General features: G+C 36.3%; 1 protein-coding gene and 1 long non-coding RNA gene across 3 annotated transcripts; both read right to left on the bottom strand.

Moving 5' to 3' along the window:
* Positions 1–259: 259 nt before the first annotated feature.
* Positions 260–5,755, bottom strand: LOC107787866 (MLO-like protein 1). 2 transcript variants are annotated; one of them, XR_012699215.1, is made up of 3 exons: positions 5,216–5,755; positions 4,944–5,001; positions 260–4,715 (listed from the first exon to the last, which is right to left on the bottom strand). XR_012699215.1 is itself a non-coding variant. In XM_016609481.2 (3 exons), the coding sequence occupies exons 1-3, from the start codon at positions 5,491–5,493 to the stop codon at positions 4,444–4,446; spliced, it is 459 nt and encodes a 152-aa protein (XP_016464967.1). In that variant the 5' UTR covers positions 5,494–5,742; the 3' UTR covers positions 260–4,443. The 2 variants fall into 2 exon arrangements, 1 of the variants encoding a protein (XP_016464967.1); XM_016609481.2 differs by having other exon boundaries at positions 5,365–5,742.
* Positions 5,756–10,051: 4,296 nt separating this feature from the next.
* On the bottom strand, positions 10,052–11,959 carry LOC142169884 (uncharacterized). The gene is made up of 2 exons (XR_012699518.1): positions 11,810–11,959; positions 10,052–10,327 (listed from the first exon to the last, which is right to left on the bottom strand). It is a non-coding gene; the product is annotated as an uncharacterized LOC142169884 (long non-coding RNA).
* Positions 11,960–14,894: the final 2,935 nt, after the last annotated feature.

Below are 14,894 nucleotides of genomic sequence, written 5' to 3' on the forward strand. Positions count from 1 at the left end.
AGACTTTACTAAGCTTGCTCGTGAATCGTGAGACCTAGGCAACCTAGTGCTCTGATACCAACTGTCACGACCCGGAATTCCCCACCGACGGGACCGTGATGGTACCTAATATTTCACTTACTAGGCAAGCCAACGTTAGAGAATCATTTAACCAATTCCTTCTTTCCATTCAGTAAATAACAATAATTAACTAAGATAAAATATAATAAGTGCGAAATAATATCAAAATTGTATTAATTACTACCACCCGGATCTGGAGTCACAATTCACGAGCATTCTAGAATTTACTATAAGTAATAGTCTGAAAGAAATATAATTATCTGAATGAAAGAAACAGTAGAACATAAAAGATAGACAGGGACTTCAAGGTCTGTGAACTCCGACAGATCTACCTTGAGTCTCTGGACAACGGACCAATAGCAAAATCTAGATCAATCCGAGCCGGTACCAAAATTTTCATAGAAAGTGCAGAGTGCAGTGTCAGTACAACCGATCCCATGTACTGGTGAGTGTCGAGCCTAACCTCGACGAAGTAGTGATGAGGCTAAGGCATTGCACCTATAAATCAACCTGTACAATTTAACAGTGTATATACAAATAACAGAAATGAAGAACTAAACAGGAAATGTCGGGAGGGGAACATACTGAGGGGAATACAAGATAAAGAACTACAACAAAATGATCACCGGAGCAGTCAATATACCATGAATCAACAAGAATAGTGAATACAGTAAGGAAAAATGCACGGCATCACCCTTCGTGCTTTTACTCTCAATCTCACCATAAAATCAATGGAAACGGCACGACATCACCCTTCGTACATTAACTCTCATATCATGGCACGACATCACCCTTCGTGCTTTTACACTCACAATATGGCACGGCATCACCCTTCGTGCATTAACACTCACAATATGGCACGGCATCACCCTTCGTGCATTAACTCCCATATCATGGCACGACATCACCCTTCGTGCATTAACACTCTCCCTTACCATAATGTAATGCATAAATAACAACATGGAGATAGAATAACAAGTACAAACCTTACTTCAACATTTGGTTCCACAATATAAATCTCAACTTTTAAATAAATACTCGATTACCAATAGAAAATCCGTAAACATGATAATGACGATAAATTTAACAACACTAGTATAAACATGTAGCAATTAGTCATAGGTAGAGACAATATAAGAAAAACGGAAGAAACATGGAAAAATAGGTAAATTGGCGGCGCATAAGTACTCGTCACCTCACATATATGCCGCTCACATGAATTTCATTTAGCAAATAATCTAAGGTTCCTAATTCCCTCAAGTCAGGGTTAGACACAACACATACCTCGCTCCGAAGGCCACTTAATTCTCAATCACAACTTTTCCTTTGGAATTCACCTCCAAACCACTCGTATCTATTCAAAAATGACTCAATAATATCAAATATTTCTAAAGGAATCAATTATATTGCATAAATTAAATTTTCCAAATTTTCCTCCAAAAAGTCAAAAAATCGACCCCGAGCCCGCTTGGTCAAAACCCGAGGTTCGGACCAAAATCCTTTTACCCATTCACCCCCAAGCCCGAATATGTAATTAGTTTTAGAATCCGACCTCAAATTAAGGTCTAAATTCCTAAATTTCTGAAATCCCTTGTTTTCTACCCTAACACCTAATTCTACCATGAAAACTCTAGATTTTAGGTTGATAATTCAAGAAATGTAATGGGTAATTGAAAGAAAATAATTTAGAATCACTTACCAATACTTTGGGGAAGAAATGGCTCTTGAAAAATCGCCTCACACCGTTTGATTTTTGAGAAAAATGAATTTTTGGCTAAATCCCGTGTTCGGATTCTGCTAAGTGTTGGGCGACAGTGTTCATCGCATTCGCGAGAGCATTGTCGCGTTCGCGAAGAGTATAGGCTGCCAAGCCTTCGCGTTCACGAGACCGTATTCGCGTTCGTGTAGGCTACCAACCCGGCCTTCCCGTTCGTGAGACATTGCTCGGGTTCGCGATGAAGGAACGATCGACTCTTCCCCATGTGTGCCTAACACTACGTGTTCGCGAGGAGCTGGTCGCATTCGTGAATGGTAACGCCCCCATCGCTTCGCGTTCGCGACTAAGCCTTCACGTTCAGGAAGAAGAAAACTTCAGCTGCCCAGTTTACTCTTCGCGTTCACGAGAGTACCTTCGCGAACGCGAAGAAGGACCTCCCAGAACACCTACTACAGCAAAATACCAGATTTTCAAAGTCCAAAATATCCCGTGGCCTACCCGAAACTTACCCGAGCCCTCGGGACTTCAAACCAAACATGCACACAAGTCTAAAAATATCATACGAACTTGCTCGCGCGATCAAATCGCCAAATTAACACCTGGAACTACGAATTTAGCACCAAATAAAATGAAATTCTCAAGAATACTTTAAAATTCCTATATTCTCAACTGGACATCCGAATCACGTCAAATCAACTCCGTTTCTCGCCAAATTTCACAGACAAGTCTTAAATAGGATAATGAACATGTACCGGGCTCCGAAACCAAAATACAGACCCGGTACTAACAATACCAAACATCAATCAATTCTTAAAAATAAATAATTTTCAAACTTTTAATTTTCATCAAAAATTCATAACGCAAGCTAGGGACCTCCGAATTTGATTCGGGTATATGCCCAGGTCCCATAATTCGATACGGACCCACCCGGACCGTCAAAATATGGAGCCGGGCCTGTTTACCAAAAATATTGACCGAAATCAAATAAAATCAATTTTTTAAGGCATAAATTCTTGTTTTCATCGATTTTCAACATAAAGCTTTCCGGAAACATGCCCGCATTATGCACGTAAATCGCGAAGGATTAAAATGAGATTTTTAAGGTTTAAGAGCGTAAATTCGAATTCTAAAATATAAGGTAACCTTTTGGGACATCACAGAAACGGTCAGCACAAAGATAAATGTACGGAGATAATGTAATGTTGTAAGAGATAGCAATGGTGCCTTGGCCTGTTAAGTTCCAAAAAAAGAAAGAGTTAGAAATTCAGAGTTGCCATTCTAAAATCTGAAATATTATCCAATAAAAAATGACACATCAAAAGTCATATGATAAGGAACTTCAGAAACATCAGTATATGGAATAAAGTTGTTTCTTAATCTAAGTTGCTCAAACTCGGGTGCGGGTATCCGATATGGAGACGGATCCTAGTATCGAATTCGGCAAAATCTAAATTTTAAGATTCAGGGATGCAGATCTAGATATGGATACGGGTGCGGGGATTTGACTAATAAAAAATAGAACTATAAAAATATTGTAAATTTTGAGAGATATTCTGTGAAAACATTACATGAATATTGTAGAATTCAATCTTTCATTCTCCAAGATGGACATTATTCTTCCGTTCTCCTAAATCTGTTTTATTTTTTATTTCGAGAAATCAAAATCTCAATTTTTTTTCTAAATTTTTTGATGGACTCCGGTCGAAGTGTCCGAAGTCAGTTGAAAGTATCCGAACATATCCCACTCCGGCTCCTGTTCCCGTCTCGTATCGGGATGGGGACGGCACCAAAATCGAAGAGTCCGTGCAACTTAGGGCTTAATAGAACCCAATTGCAAGAATTTTTATTAATCTTTGATTGGCAAATTAGAAGGGAGCTTTGGAACAATTTTAAAGTTGTATATGTGTGACCTATAAGTCACGGGTTTGAGCCGTGGAAGAAGCCATTAATGCATGCATTACGGTAGACTGTCTACATCACACTCCTTAAAGTGTGCTCCTTCCCCCGGACCCTGTGTGAATGCGGAATAATTTGCACTGGGCTGTTATTTTCTTGATTGGCAATTATTTTCCACTTTTGTTTGATTTATTTTTCTTCATAATTTGGGCGTTTGGAACAAAAAAAATAGTTCAAGACTAGTACCAGTAGTTATGTTTGTTTGATTGTTTTTTCCAAAACAAAAGTTTGAATTTCTTTTACAACTTTTAAACTTGAAAAACTCCTAAAAAGCGCTTTAAGAAAAAATGATAGTTTTTTTTTGGAGGTAAAACCTATCAAATAAAGACAAAAACTTTTAAAGTAAGTTTTGGTCAGAATTTTTTCCCACATCGTTTTCCCTCCAAACAGGACCTAATAAAATTGTTTGATTGAAGAGAAGCCTTGGCACAAGAATTGCATTCAAAATGTGGAAGCAATTGCTAGAAATTATAAGACTGCATCCAATATACTTAATGTGGTTTGGCTTTTCCCTAAACTCACACACTAAATTGGTTGAGCAACCCATAGGAAGGAGAGATGAACCATCGAATTCATATCAGAAATCACCAACATGAATGAGACGAAATTTTGAATTGTATTGCGAGGTCATAAGTTATCTCTTGCCTTATCTATAAATAAGAACGTACCGGATCGACTCGGCTGATATAATACAGGCATGGTCTGTACTTTCAAAGGTCAAATAAAGAATAGTACTTACTAGTTATACATACCTTAGCCTCACAGTAACCAGAATTAGCAGAATCAGCAAGAAGGCGCCTTCCTCCTGGAATTAAAGAGAAGAAATTTCCAGAGGAGGTCTGAAAGTGGACTGTTTGATTGGCATCTTCATCCTTTTTACAAGGCAGCCAACTATTGGTCAAGTGCTTAGGAATACATATTTTAACCATTCTGTCTTGGAAAACAGTCAAAAGCAGAGATATGAATTCCAACAGCATCAACTCTGCATCATTTCATCATGTTTTTACAATACGAACTAATCAGATATCTTAACTTTGACCAAGTAAAAGAGAGGTAACAACAACAACAACACAGTGGATTCCCACAAGATGAGTCAGGGGAGGTAGAATGTGAGCAGTCTTACTTTTACCTCGGAGGGCAGAGAAACTGCTTCCGATAAACTCTCAGAAGTAAAAGAGAGGTAACAAAGAGAAATTAAAGTAACTTGTACCTTCTTTGATCTTTTGTAAGGCTTCATAAAGTGGCTTCTGGTTTTTCTTGAGCAAATACTGCCAGAAATATCACAATTGGAACTCATATTATTAAAGAGACATGATACATATTACAAGTACCAAGGGTAAAATCAAGAAATATTGTGCTGCAAACTACTATTGGAAACGAGTTGAAAGTCAGCGCAGACAGTCCGGTGCATAAAGCATCCCGCATTCACGCAGGATACGGGGAAGGGCTGCACTCCAAGGGGGTGTGATGTAGACAGCCTACCTTGATACAAGCATCAGTGACTGATTCCACGGTTCGAACCCATGACCTATGAGTCACACGGAGACAACTTGACCATCGCTCCAAGGCTCCCTTCTACTTGACGGTCAACGTAAAACTAGTCAATTTAAAGAAATTGGATTAACCATCACCTTGCCAGCATAATGAATGATTCTTTCAACAAAAAGACAGATAGCAACTATGAAAGTGCAGACCAACGCAACAACCCATGTTGGTGTAAATTCCAAATTTGTTTCTTGGTCTCCTCCACCTCCTGCCATCTTTTATTTGTTTCTTTTTTTTAAAAAACTCTTGCAACTCAAATACTATGTTTTGTTGATTGCAGGAGATTTCAAAAGTGGATGTTATAGAGGAAGAATGAAATGGTCAGAAGAAGAATTCCACCTTGTGTTCTTGGGTCCCATGCCTTGACGATGTGTAATTTAGTTCATTGATGATATTATTAAAGAAACAAAACTTAGGTGTTAAGCGTCAAGACACTTCCTAAACTACTCTGTTATTCACATGCATATTGAAAAGAATTATTTTGCTCAACTTGAAAATTTTGAAGTGAAGATAAACCTATATATATAACAAACTTGTTTCACCAATAGACATCTATTTTTAATATGGTAGTGGACAAGAAAACTTAGACGGAAGGAGCAGTTGCATTTTGAGGAGAACTTTTTAATTATTAAATAGGTTGACGTGAACCTTGGGTATGATTTCTCCCTCTTAGTTTAAAAAAGATTAACACCGTCATGTCACTCAAAAAGCAATTACAGGTATACTCCAAATCTTATATAAGAAGTCAAATAAGCCAATAGTATATAAAATTATTTAAATGGTATATATAATTTAAATCCATGTTTCAAAGGATAAAAATGAGATTGATTTATCCTTCGATGATGCAGCCTATAAACGCGTTGTGATAGTCTACGGGTATCATGACCCAAAATCCTAATCTGTCGTGATGACGCCTATCTCAATACTAGTCAAGCCGACAACATTAATAACCCACGATTTACTTTAAATTAAAAAAAACGTAACGTTAAATACAATACCAAAAATCTAGTAATTTTCGATACAACACTCCCAAAACCTGATGTTACTGAGTACAAGAGCATCTAATATGAGTACAAGTCTGAAAAATACGGTCTATAATAGTCTGAGACCAAATACAGTAAACAAGGAGTTAGAGAAGGAGAGACAAGGTCTGCAGAATACGGCAGCTACCTCAAAATCTCCTGAAAATCAACTGCGCGAAATGATCAACACCCGTTATGTTCAGGAATACCTGGATCTGCACACGAAGTGCAGGGTATAGTATGAGTATAACCAACTCTGCAAGTAACAATAATAACTAAGGAACTGAAGATAATGGCGAGCTACACGGTCATAGTTCACTTTCAGTAGTTCCAGCAAAGAATAGACATGCTTTCAAATCCGACAGTTTAAGTCAAATCAATTTTATACAGTTCAATTTCAAGTAATCCGAATATAAATTCTTTCAGAGATTTTACAATAATGACAGATAGAAACCAAGTGCAACAACAAATGCAAAACAAGTAAAGCCTCTCAGGCAACAGTCACTCAACTTATCACAATAGCTCAACCACTCGACTCTCAGCCCTCAGCACTCACACTCAATGGGTACCCGCGCTCACTGGGGGTGTGTACAGACTCCAGAGGGGCTCCTACAGCCCAAGCGCCATAATCCGTATAGACAACTTACGTGCTGCACGGATAACTCACGTGCTATAATATCCTGCACAGACAACTCACGTGCCATATATCCTTACCTTACCGGCAGGCCCTCGGCCTTACTCAGTCCTCAACCTCTCTAGTCTCTCGGGCTCTCGAAAATCACAAGGATCAGCCTAAACAAAGATAACATAGTAAATCAATAAATATCAAGAAAGACTGAGGTATGATGCACAAGTAAAATCATGACTAAGTACAAGATAATAATTAGCAAATAATTCAACAAGTACGCGACCTCTGTGGGTCCCAACAGTACTATCACATAGCCTAAGCATGATTTTTAACATGTTTTACAGTCAAATTTCATCAACACAAAGAGAGCTTATAGCTAAGAACAGTTTATTCAACTTTACAGTTTCACGGGACGGACCAAGTCATAATATTTTCGGTGCACGTCCACACGCCGGTCACCTAGCATGTGCGTCACCTCCAAAATAATCACATGATACCAAAATTCGGGGTTTAATACCATCAGGACCAGATTTATAATTATTACTTACCTCAACCCCGTGTAATTATTTATTTCGCTATGCCCTTGCCACGATAATTGGTCTCCTAAAGCCTCATATCTAGCCACAATTAATTCGATTCACTCAATACAAATTATTGTAATTAATTCTATAAGGAAATACTAATTTTTTTAAATAAAATCCGAAATTAACTCAAAAATTGCTCGTAGGGCCCACATCTCGAAACCTGACAAAAGTTATAGAATATGAATGCTCCTCCAACCACGAGTCCAACCATACAAATTATGCCAAAATCCGATACCAACTCGACCGTCAAATCTTCAATTAAAGCCTATGAAGATTTCTACCATTTTCAACCCAATCCTTACCCATTTGAACTTAACAATCTTTTCACAACCTTATTGGTATGTATACATAATACTCTTACACCCAATAATCATACTATAAATCACCCATTTTTACTCCAAACCCGAAATTGAAGGATTGAGGAAGGCAATTCTTACCTCTTTGAAACCCTAGCAAGATCCTTGTGAAATCTTCAAATCTTGAACAAGAATTGATGGATAAATGACTAAGTCTTCACTTTATCTCTCTAAAATGCTCTCACCTCTTTCTAAAATATCAGATTTTGGCTAAAAAATGCGCTTCAAGAGCTATAAATCAAAGTTGGGTCGGGTCAAAAATTAGAAAGAATGGAAGCTCCGACGCAGTTATGCGATCGCATAACAGGTATGCGGTCCGCATACCGGCCGCATAATTTGGCCTCCAAAGTTGGGCGTTACTAACCCGGTCTGCGGTCATTATGCGGTCCGCATACTTGTTCTGCGGTCGCATAATGCACCGCAAAACAGGTCTGCGGTCACATAGTACACCGCAGATTTTTCTCAAATCTTGCCTCTCTCCTGATCCACTTTGCGATCATTATGCGGTCCGCAGAGTGATTCTGCGACCGCATAGTGGTCGCAGAAATGACCTTTTTCCGACAAAATTTTTTTTTACACGTCGGTGCATTATTTAACCCAAAAAGTCCGAGCTTTTGTGCTAATTGATCTACCTCGGCACCACCAAACTTTAATTTTCTTAGCAAAATTTCTCCGGGGTCGTTACACATAAGTCAACATCCGGTCAACCTTTTTAACTTAAATTCTAAACCTTGGAATTAAGTGCTCCAAATCATTTCAAAACCTCACTGGACCCAAACCAATTACCACGGCAAGCCAAATAACAGTTGTAATTCACAATTTGAGCAGTAAATAGGAAAACGAGGCTATAATACTCAAAACGACCGGCCGAGTCGTTATAACGGGTAGGGAAAGTCAAGGTTTCCAAGTATTAAAAAACAAAAACAGTTGGATGATCATTAGTTGTGAAATGAAGATATATTTGTATCCAAGGGTGCAGTTTGATAGTTAATGAAGTGGGTGAAGATTATAGAAGATCATAGTTCAAAACTATTAGATTATTTCTTTTGATATGCATAAGTTTTGGTGAGTAGAGTTACACAGTACTTATGCTGATAATAGACATGTATTAATTGAAATAATCAAGATGTACACAAGTTGATTCAGTTTCAGTTGCAAAATCCGAATTTCAAATTTCAAAAAATTGGAATCATTAACTATTTACTTAGAATGCATGAATGATTCTTGGATTTGAATCTTCGAATTTTATTTTCCTAATGACCCAAGAAAATACACCTTGATATATAACTAATCTATATGGATTTTTTCAATCAAAAAATCCTTCTCAATTTTATTTATAACAACAATTATGAGTATATATAAACCCCCAAAGAGAAATTGTTAGATGGATATATATTATTTATATATGTTCCCGATAGAGAATTATTAGATATCAGAAAAGTATCATAGTTCAATTTGAATTTTGAATTGAATAGAAATACACTAGCATCAATGTCTCAGTTCCAAATAAGTTAGAGTTGGCTATATAAATCCGTAATGTCGCTCCATTAATCTCATTTCACAAAAATATTAATTGGTTCGGACACCACCATTAAAAAAATGAAGATATCATTAAAGACATAAATTATTTTTTAAAACTTTAATATAGGTCAAATTAATAGAATAAAACTGGCTCATCATCTTTAGATGTTACTAAGTCTAGAGTTTTGGTAAAGCAAGTCAACTATTCCAGAAAAAGAAAAAAATAAATACTTCCTCCGGTCCACAATAAGTGATTTTTTGGACTTTTTTTTGTTGTCCAAAATAAGTGATTTTTCCAGATTTCATAAATGAATTAATTTTTTTTTTCCCTACATTGCCCTTGGAGTAAATAGTGTTGGAGTATGTGTTAGGAGTGTTTATGTAGAGAGATAGTAAATGTTGATATGGTCAATTTCATTGCTAATTAATGTTAAAAGGTGACTTTCTTAATATGTGTGAAAACAACAAAAAAATTACTTATTTTGGACTAGAGGGAGTAGTCGTTAATTGTGAAATGAAGAAGAGACAATGTCACGACCCAAAATTCCCACTTTCGGACCGTGATGGCGCCTAACATTTCACTTGCTAGGCAAGCCAACGTTAGAATACTATTATCCATTTTAAAATAATTTTTAAATTTATTAATAACAAAGAAACAAATGTGGAAGTAAAGTCTGAAATGTAGTGAATAATCCATAAAAATAACACAACGGTGTCTAAATACCATCCCAGAATTGGTGTCACAAGTGCATGAGCTTCTATAATAATACAAATAAAGGTCTAAATAAAATAAAGTTGTCTGAAAACAAACACACAGCTAAAGTAAAATAGACGAGGACTTCAGAACTGCGAACGTCGTGCAGTTATACCTCAAGTCTCCTCTGAGTAGCTGAAATCCGAGCAAGTCTATGGTATACCGCTGGGACCAACTCCGAAATCTGCACAAGAAGTACAGAGTATAGTATTAGTATAACCGACCCCATGTACTAGTAAGTGCTGAGCCTAACCTCGACGAAGTAGTGGCGAGGCTAAGGAGGTTCACTTACATTAACCTGTACGCAATATTAGTAACAACAACAAATAATAGAATTAAATCAGGTAACTCATTTATAATAATTGAAGCCAACTCAGGAGTCATAATCCATTATTATTTCAACCAATTTCCATTATAGCGTGCAAACCACTTCTACAATATATTCATTTTCAATCCTCTCATATAATTATTTTTAATCAAGTATATATTGACTTTTAAATAAGTCTATTGCGGCGTGCAATCCGATCCCCCAAATATTGACATTTAATAAGTCTGTTGCGGCGTGCAACCCGATCCTCCAATATGTACTTTTTAATAAGTTTGTTGCGGCGTGCAACCCGATCCCCCAATATATTCATTTCTATCAATTCTGTTGTGGCGTGCAACCCGCTCCTCCAATATATACATTTACCAATTCAATTCTGTTGCAGCGTACAACCCGCTCCTCCAATATATTCATTTACCAATTCTTCTAAAAGAAATTTCTCCAATAAATGTAACAATTAATATAAAATTATAAGACAACAAGCATATAATAATTATGAAACAAACAATGACAAATAGCAAGTTATTATAAAAATCATGGAGAAATAGGCCGTTTAATACTTAATATGCTAAATGTCAAATAACAATTTAGACACATAATTCAAATAGCATGTAACAATTAATGCATAAATTCAAGAATTAATATTTGACAAAGAATAGGAGAAAAATAATTATTATAACAATTAATTCATGATTTAAAATTTTTGATTTTTCAAGTAAATAGGCAAACAATTAATTTGACGACGTATATATACTCGTCACCTCGCCTATACGTCGTTGACATGCATTTTACATAACAAATAATTTAAGGGTTCTATTCCCTCAAGTCAAGGTTAACCACGACACTTACCTCGCTTTGCAAATTTCAATCAATTACTCGACCACAACTTTTCCTTTTAAATTTATCTCCAAAAGTTTCAAATCTATTCACAAACAATTCGATATACTCAATACGGATCATAGGAATTATTTCCATATGAATTTACTAATTTTCCGGCTAAAAAATCTGAAATTCATTTAAATATTCGACAGTGGGACCCACGTCTCAAATCCCAAAAAAAAACTCACGAAATCCGAGCACCCGTTCCGCTACGAGTTCAACCATAAAAAAATTATCCAATTTCGATATCAAATGAACCTTCAAATCTTAAATTTTCGTTTTTAGAAGATTTTATAAAAATTTGATTTTTCTTCCCTAAATTCACGGATTCATGATGTAAATGAGTATGGAATCATGAAATATAATCAATATAGGATAAGGAACACTTACCCCAAGAATCATACTCTTAATCACCCATCATTACCCAAACTCGAAATTGAAGATTAGGGGTTAGAACCTTACCTCTTTGATGAAGAACTTGAGGGATTTCTTATTGAATTTCAAGGCTTGGACAAGAATTTGATGAACATGACACTTTATCTACTTCTTCTCTCTAGAATACTCTCACTCTCTCTCTAAAATTACCAGATATTTGTCCCAAAATATGTCCCAAAACCTATTTGATGATTGATAATTGATGTAGAATTCGCATTAACTATTGCCTTTTATCTTTCTCCAAAATTCCATCTTATTCGGCTATGACAACTTGCACGGACTAGTGACTGATACTTTCAATGTTCGCTAGTCCATACTCTAAAGGCTCACAAGAAATCAAATGAAATATTCTTCCGTTCCAATTTATGCGATGGTAAACGAGTTATTTTTTTAACTTACTTTTTTTAAATATTTGGAATTTATTAATTATTTGACTTATAATATCTTTACGTAATTTCTAAACATGTAATTTATTTTTAAATTTAAATATTTTATGCTGAAATACATGATCAAAATTAAAATATCTAAATCTCGAAAAATAATGTGTCATGTAAATTAAAAGGAAAGGAGTAGTGTATATCTTACTCACTGAAAACATAACATGAAATTCTATTGAATTATTGGAAAACAAAGCATAAAACGAAAATGGACAAAACGAGACGGGGTCCGCTTAAATTATTCAAAGGAATATGTTCACATTGTAAACGGATTAACTTCTTGTTATCAAATTCAAAGCAAAGCTCAAATGATGCATTATGGAATGCATCCACACAATGTTGCTCTATTCTATAATTTGTTAATGTGGATTATAGCAAGTGAGCAACCATGCATGTCGTGTGGAAGATCCCTTTTTTTTTTTTTTTTTTTTTTTGTTTCACCCTCGGTTTTCAACTTGCTTTGAGGGCCGATTAATTCAAATTCGTACTAAAAAATCCTCAAAAAAGACTTCTAGTTAATAATGGAGGATTACTTGCCATTCTACTATAATTTTTTGTGGTTATGTGAATGTTAGCTACAGACAAATTTTGTTGCTAAATAGGAAAATTCGTCACTAATAGCGACGACTATCAAGAAATTCTGTTAGCTATAAGAGATATAGGACAGATTAGCGACAATGATCATAGCTAATTCTAATTTTCCTTTTTTTCTTTTTGTGAATGTTTTATTTCTCATCGTTTTTTCAAAGGGGGTTAGGGTCATCATGAATCAACTTTACAATATTAATCGAGCATGAACAAGTTATTGTTTGTATATGAATGAATTATAACACGTTCTTAATAGTTGTGTCTTATCCCTTGGCTTGAATAAACTGTTATTTCTCTAAAGTTCATAATTCTCAGCCGATAAAACAAATGATTAAAAGATTAATGTTATAAATAGAATTTTTTTTAAGGTGAATGTCTATAGTTTAGAGATATTTTATTTGGTGGCTAAGTCACTCTTTCCCTATAAATAGAGGGGCTCCAAACCAAACATGCACACAAGTTCTAAAACTGTAACGACCCGGCCGGTCGTTTTGAGTATTATAACCCCGTTCCCCCATTTACTGCTCAATTTATGCTTTATAGTTGTTTTATGACTTATTGGGTTAATGGGTTCGGGTCCGGAAGAAATTTGGAGGGAAATGAGATACTTAGTCTCATAATTAAAAATTTAAGTTAGAAAAGTAGACCGGATATGGGACCTATGTGTAAGCGACCTCAGATTTGAATTTTGATAATTCCAATAGCTCCGTATGGTAATTTTGGGCTTAGGAGCATGTCCAGAATATTATTTGGAGGTCCGTAGAGGAATTAGGCTTGAAATACCGAAAGTTAAATTTTTGGGAAGTTTGACCGGGAGGGGGGGAGGGTTGACTTTTTGATATCGGAGTCGGAATCCGATTCTGAAAATTTGAATACGTTCGTTATGTCATTTATGACTTGTGTGCAAAATTTGAGGTCAATCGGACGTGAATTGATAGGTTGTGGAGTCATTTGTAGAAACTAAAAATTTCAAAGTTCATTAGGCTTGAATTGGGGTGTAATTCATAGTTTTAACATTGTTTGAGGTGATTCGAGGGTTCGACTAAGTCCGTATGATATTTTAGGACTTGTTGGTATATTTGGTTGAGGTCCCGAGGGGCTCGGGTGAGTTTTGGATGGTTAACGGATCATTTTTGGCCTTGGTGAGATTGCTGATATCTGCTGCTGTATTTTTCTGATTTTCTCTTTCGCGTTCGCGAGTGGGCCCTCGCGTTTGCGAAGAGTGTTTTCTGAGTGTGAGGTTTTGTTCTTCGCGTCCGTGAAGAGGAAGACGCGAACGCGAAGGTCTGAGCTGGTAAAGCTTCACGTTCGCGAAGCCGTGGTCGCGTTCGCGAAGGGTAAGATTTGCAAAGCTTCGCGTTCGCGAAGCCACGGTCGCGAAACCACGGTCGCGTTCGCGAAATATTAAATTTGTGGGCACACATTTTGTGCTTCGCGAACGCGAGGGACCTATCGCGTTCGCGAAGAAGAGAGGTCTGAACAGAGAGTTTAAGTTCTGAAAATGGGGCTTAGTCCCATTTTTAATTTTTGACGGATTTGAGCTCGGGAAGAGGCGATTTTCGGAAGCTTTTCAAGGAAGACAATGGGGTAAGTGTTCTTAACTTAATATTGGTTAAATTACCCGAATTTATTGTTGTTTTTATCATTTAATTGGTGAATTAAGTTGGAAAAGTTTGAAAATCCTCTTTGAGCTAAAATTTGAATTTTATGAAAAATTAGCATTTTCTTATGGAGTTAATTCCAATAAATTTTATTGACTAAAACGAATTATTTATGACTAGATTCGAGGCATTCGGAGGCCGATTTGCGAGGCAAAGGCATAGCAACGTAAAGAATTTTACGCTTTATGAGGCAAGTAACGGTTTTAAATCTGGTTCTGAGGGTATGAAATTCCGGATTGTTGTATCATGTGATTATTTTAGAGGTGACACACATGTTAGGTGACGGGCGTGTGGGCGTGCACCGAGGAGATTGTGACTTGGTACGTCCCGGGAAACTATAAAGTTGAATAATTTGTTGTTAGCTATATGCTCTCTATGTGTTGGTAAAATTTGACTGTAAATCATGTTTAGAAATCATGCTTATTC

This window comes from Nicotiana tabacum, chromosome 15 (genome assembly GCF_000715075.1).
Source record: "Nicotiana tabacum cultivar K326 chromosome 15, ASM71507v2, whole genome shotgun sequence".
Classification (NCBI taxonomy): Eukaryota; Viridiplantae; Streptophyta; class Magnoliopsida; order Solanales; family Solanaceae; genus Nicotiana; species Nicotiana tabacum.

Coding starts and splice junctions, on each gene's coding strand:
- LOC107787866 (XM_016609481.2), bottom strand. CDS start 5,493: ATGGCAGGAGGTGGAGGAGACCAAGAAACAAATTTGGAATTTACACCA. Junction 5,002..5,364: donor TCATTCATTATGCTGGCAAG/GTGATGGTTAAT, acceptor TATTTCTGGCAG/TATTTGCTCAAGAAAAACCA. Junction 4,716..4,943: donor CTTACAAAAGATCAAAGAAG/GTACAAGTTACT, acceptor GAAATGATGCAG/AGTTGATGCTGTTGGAATTC.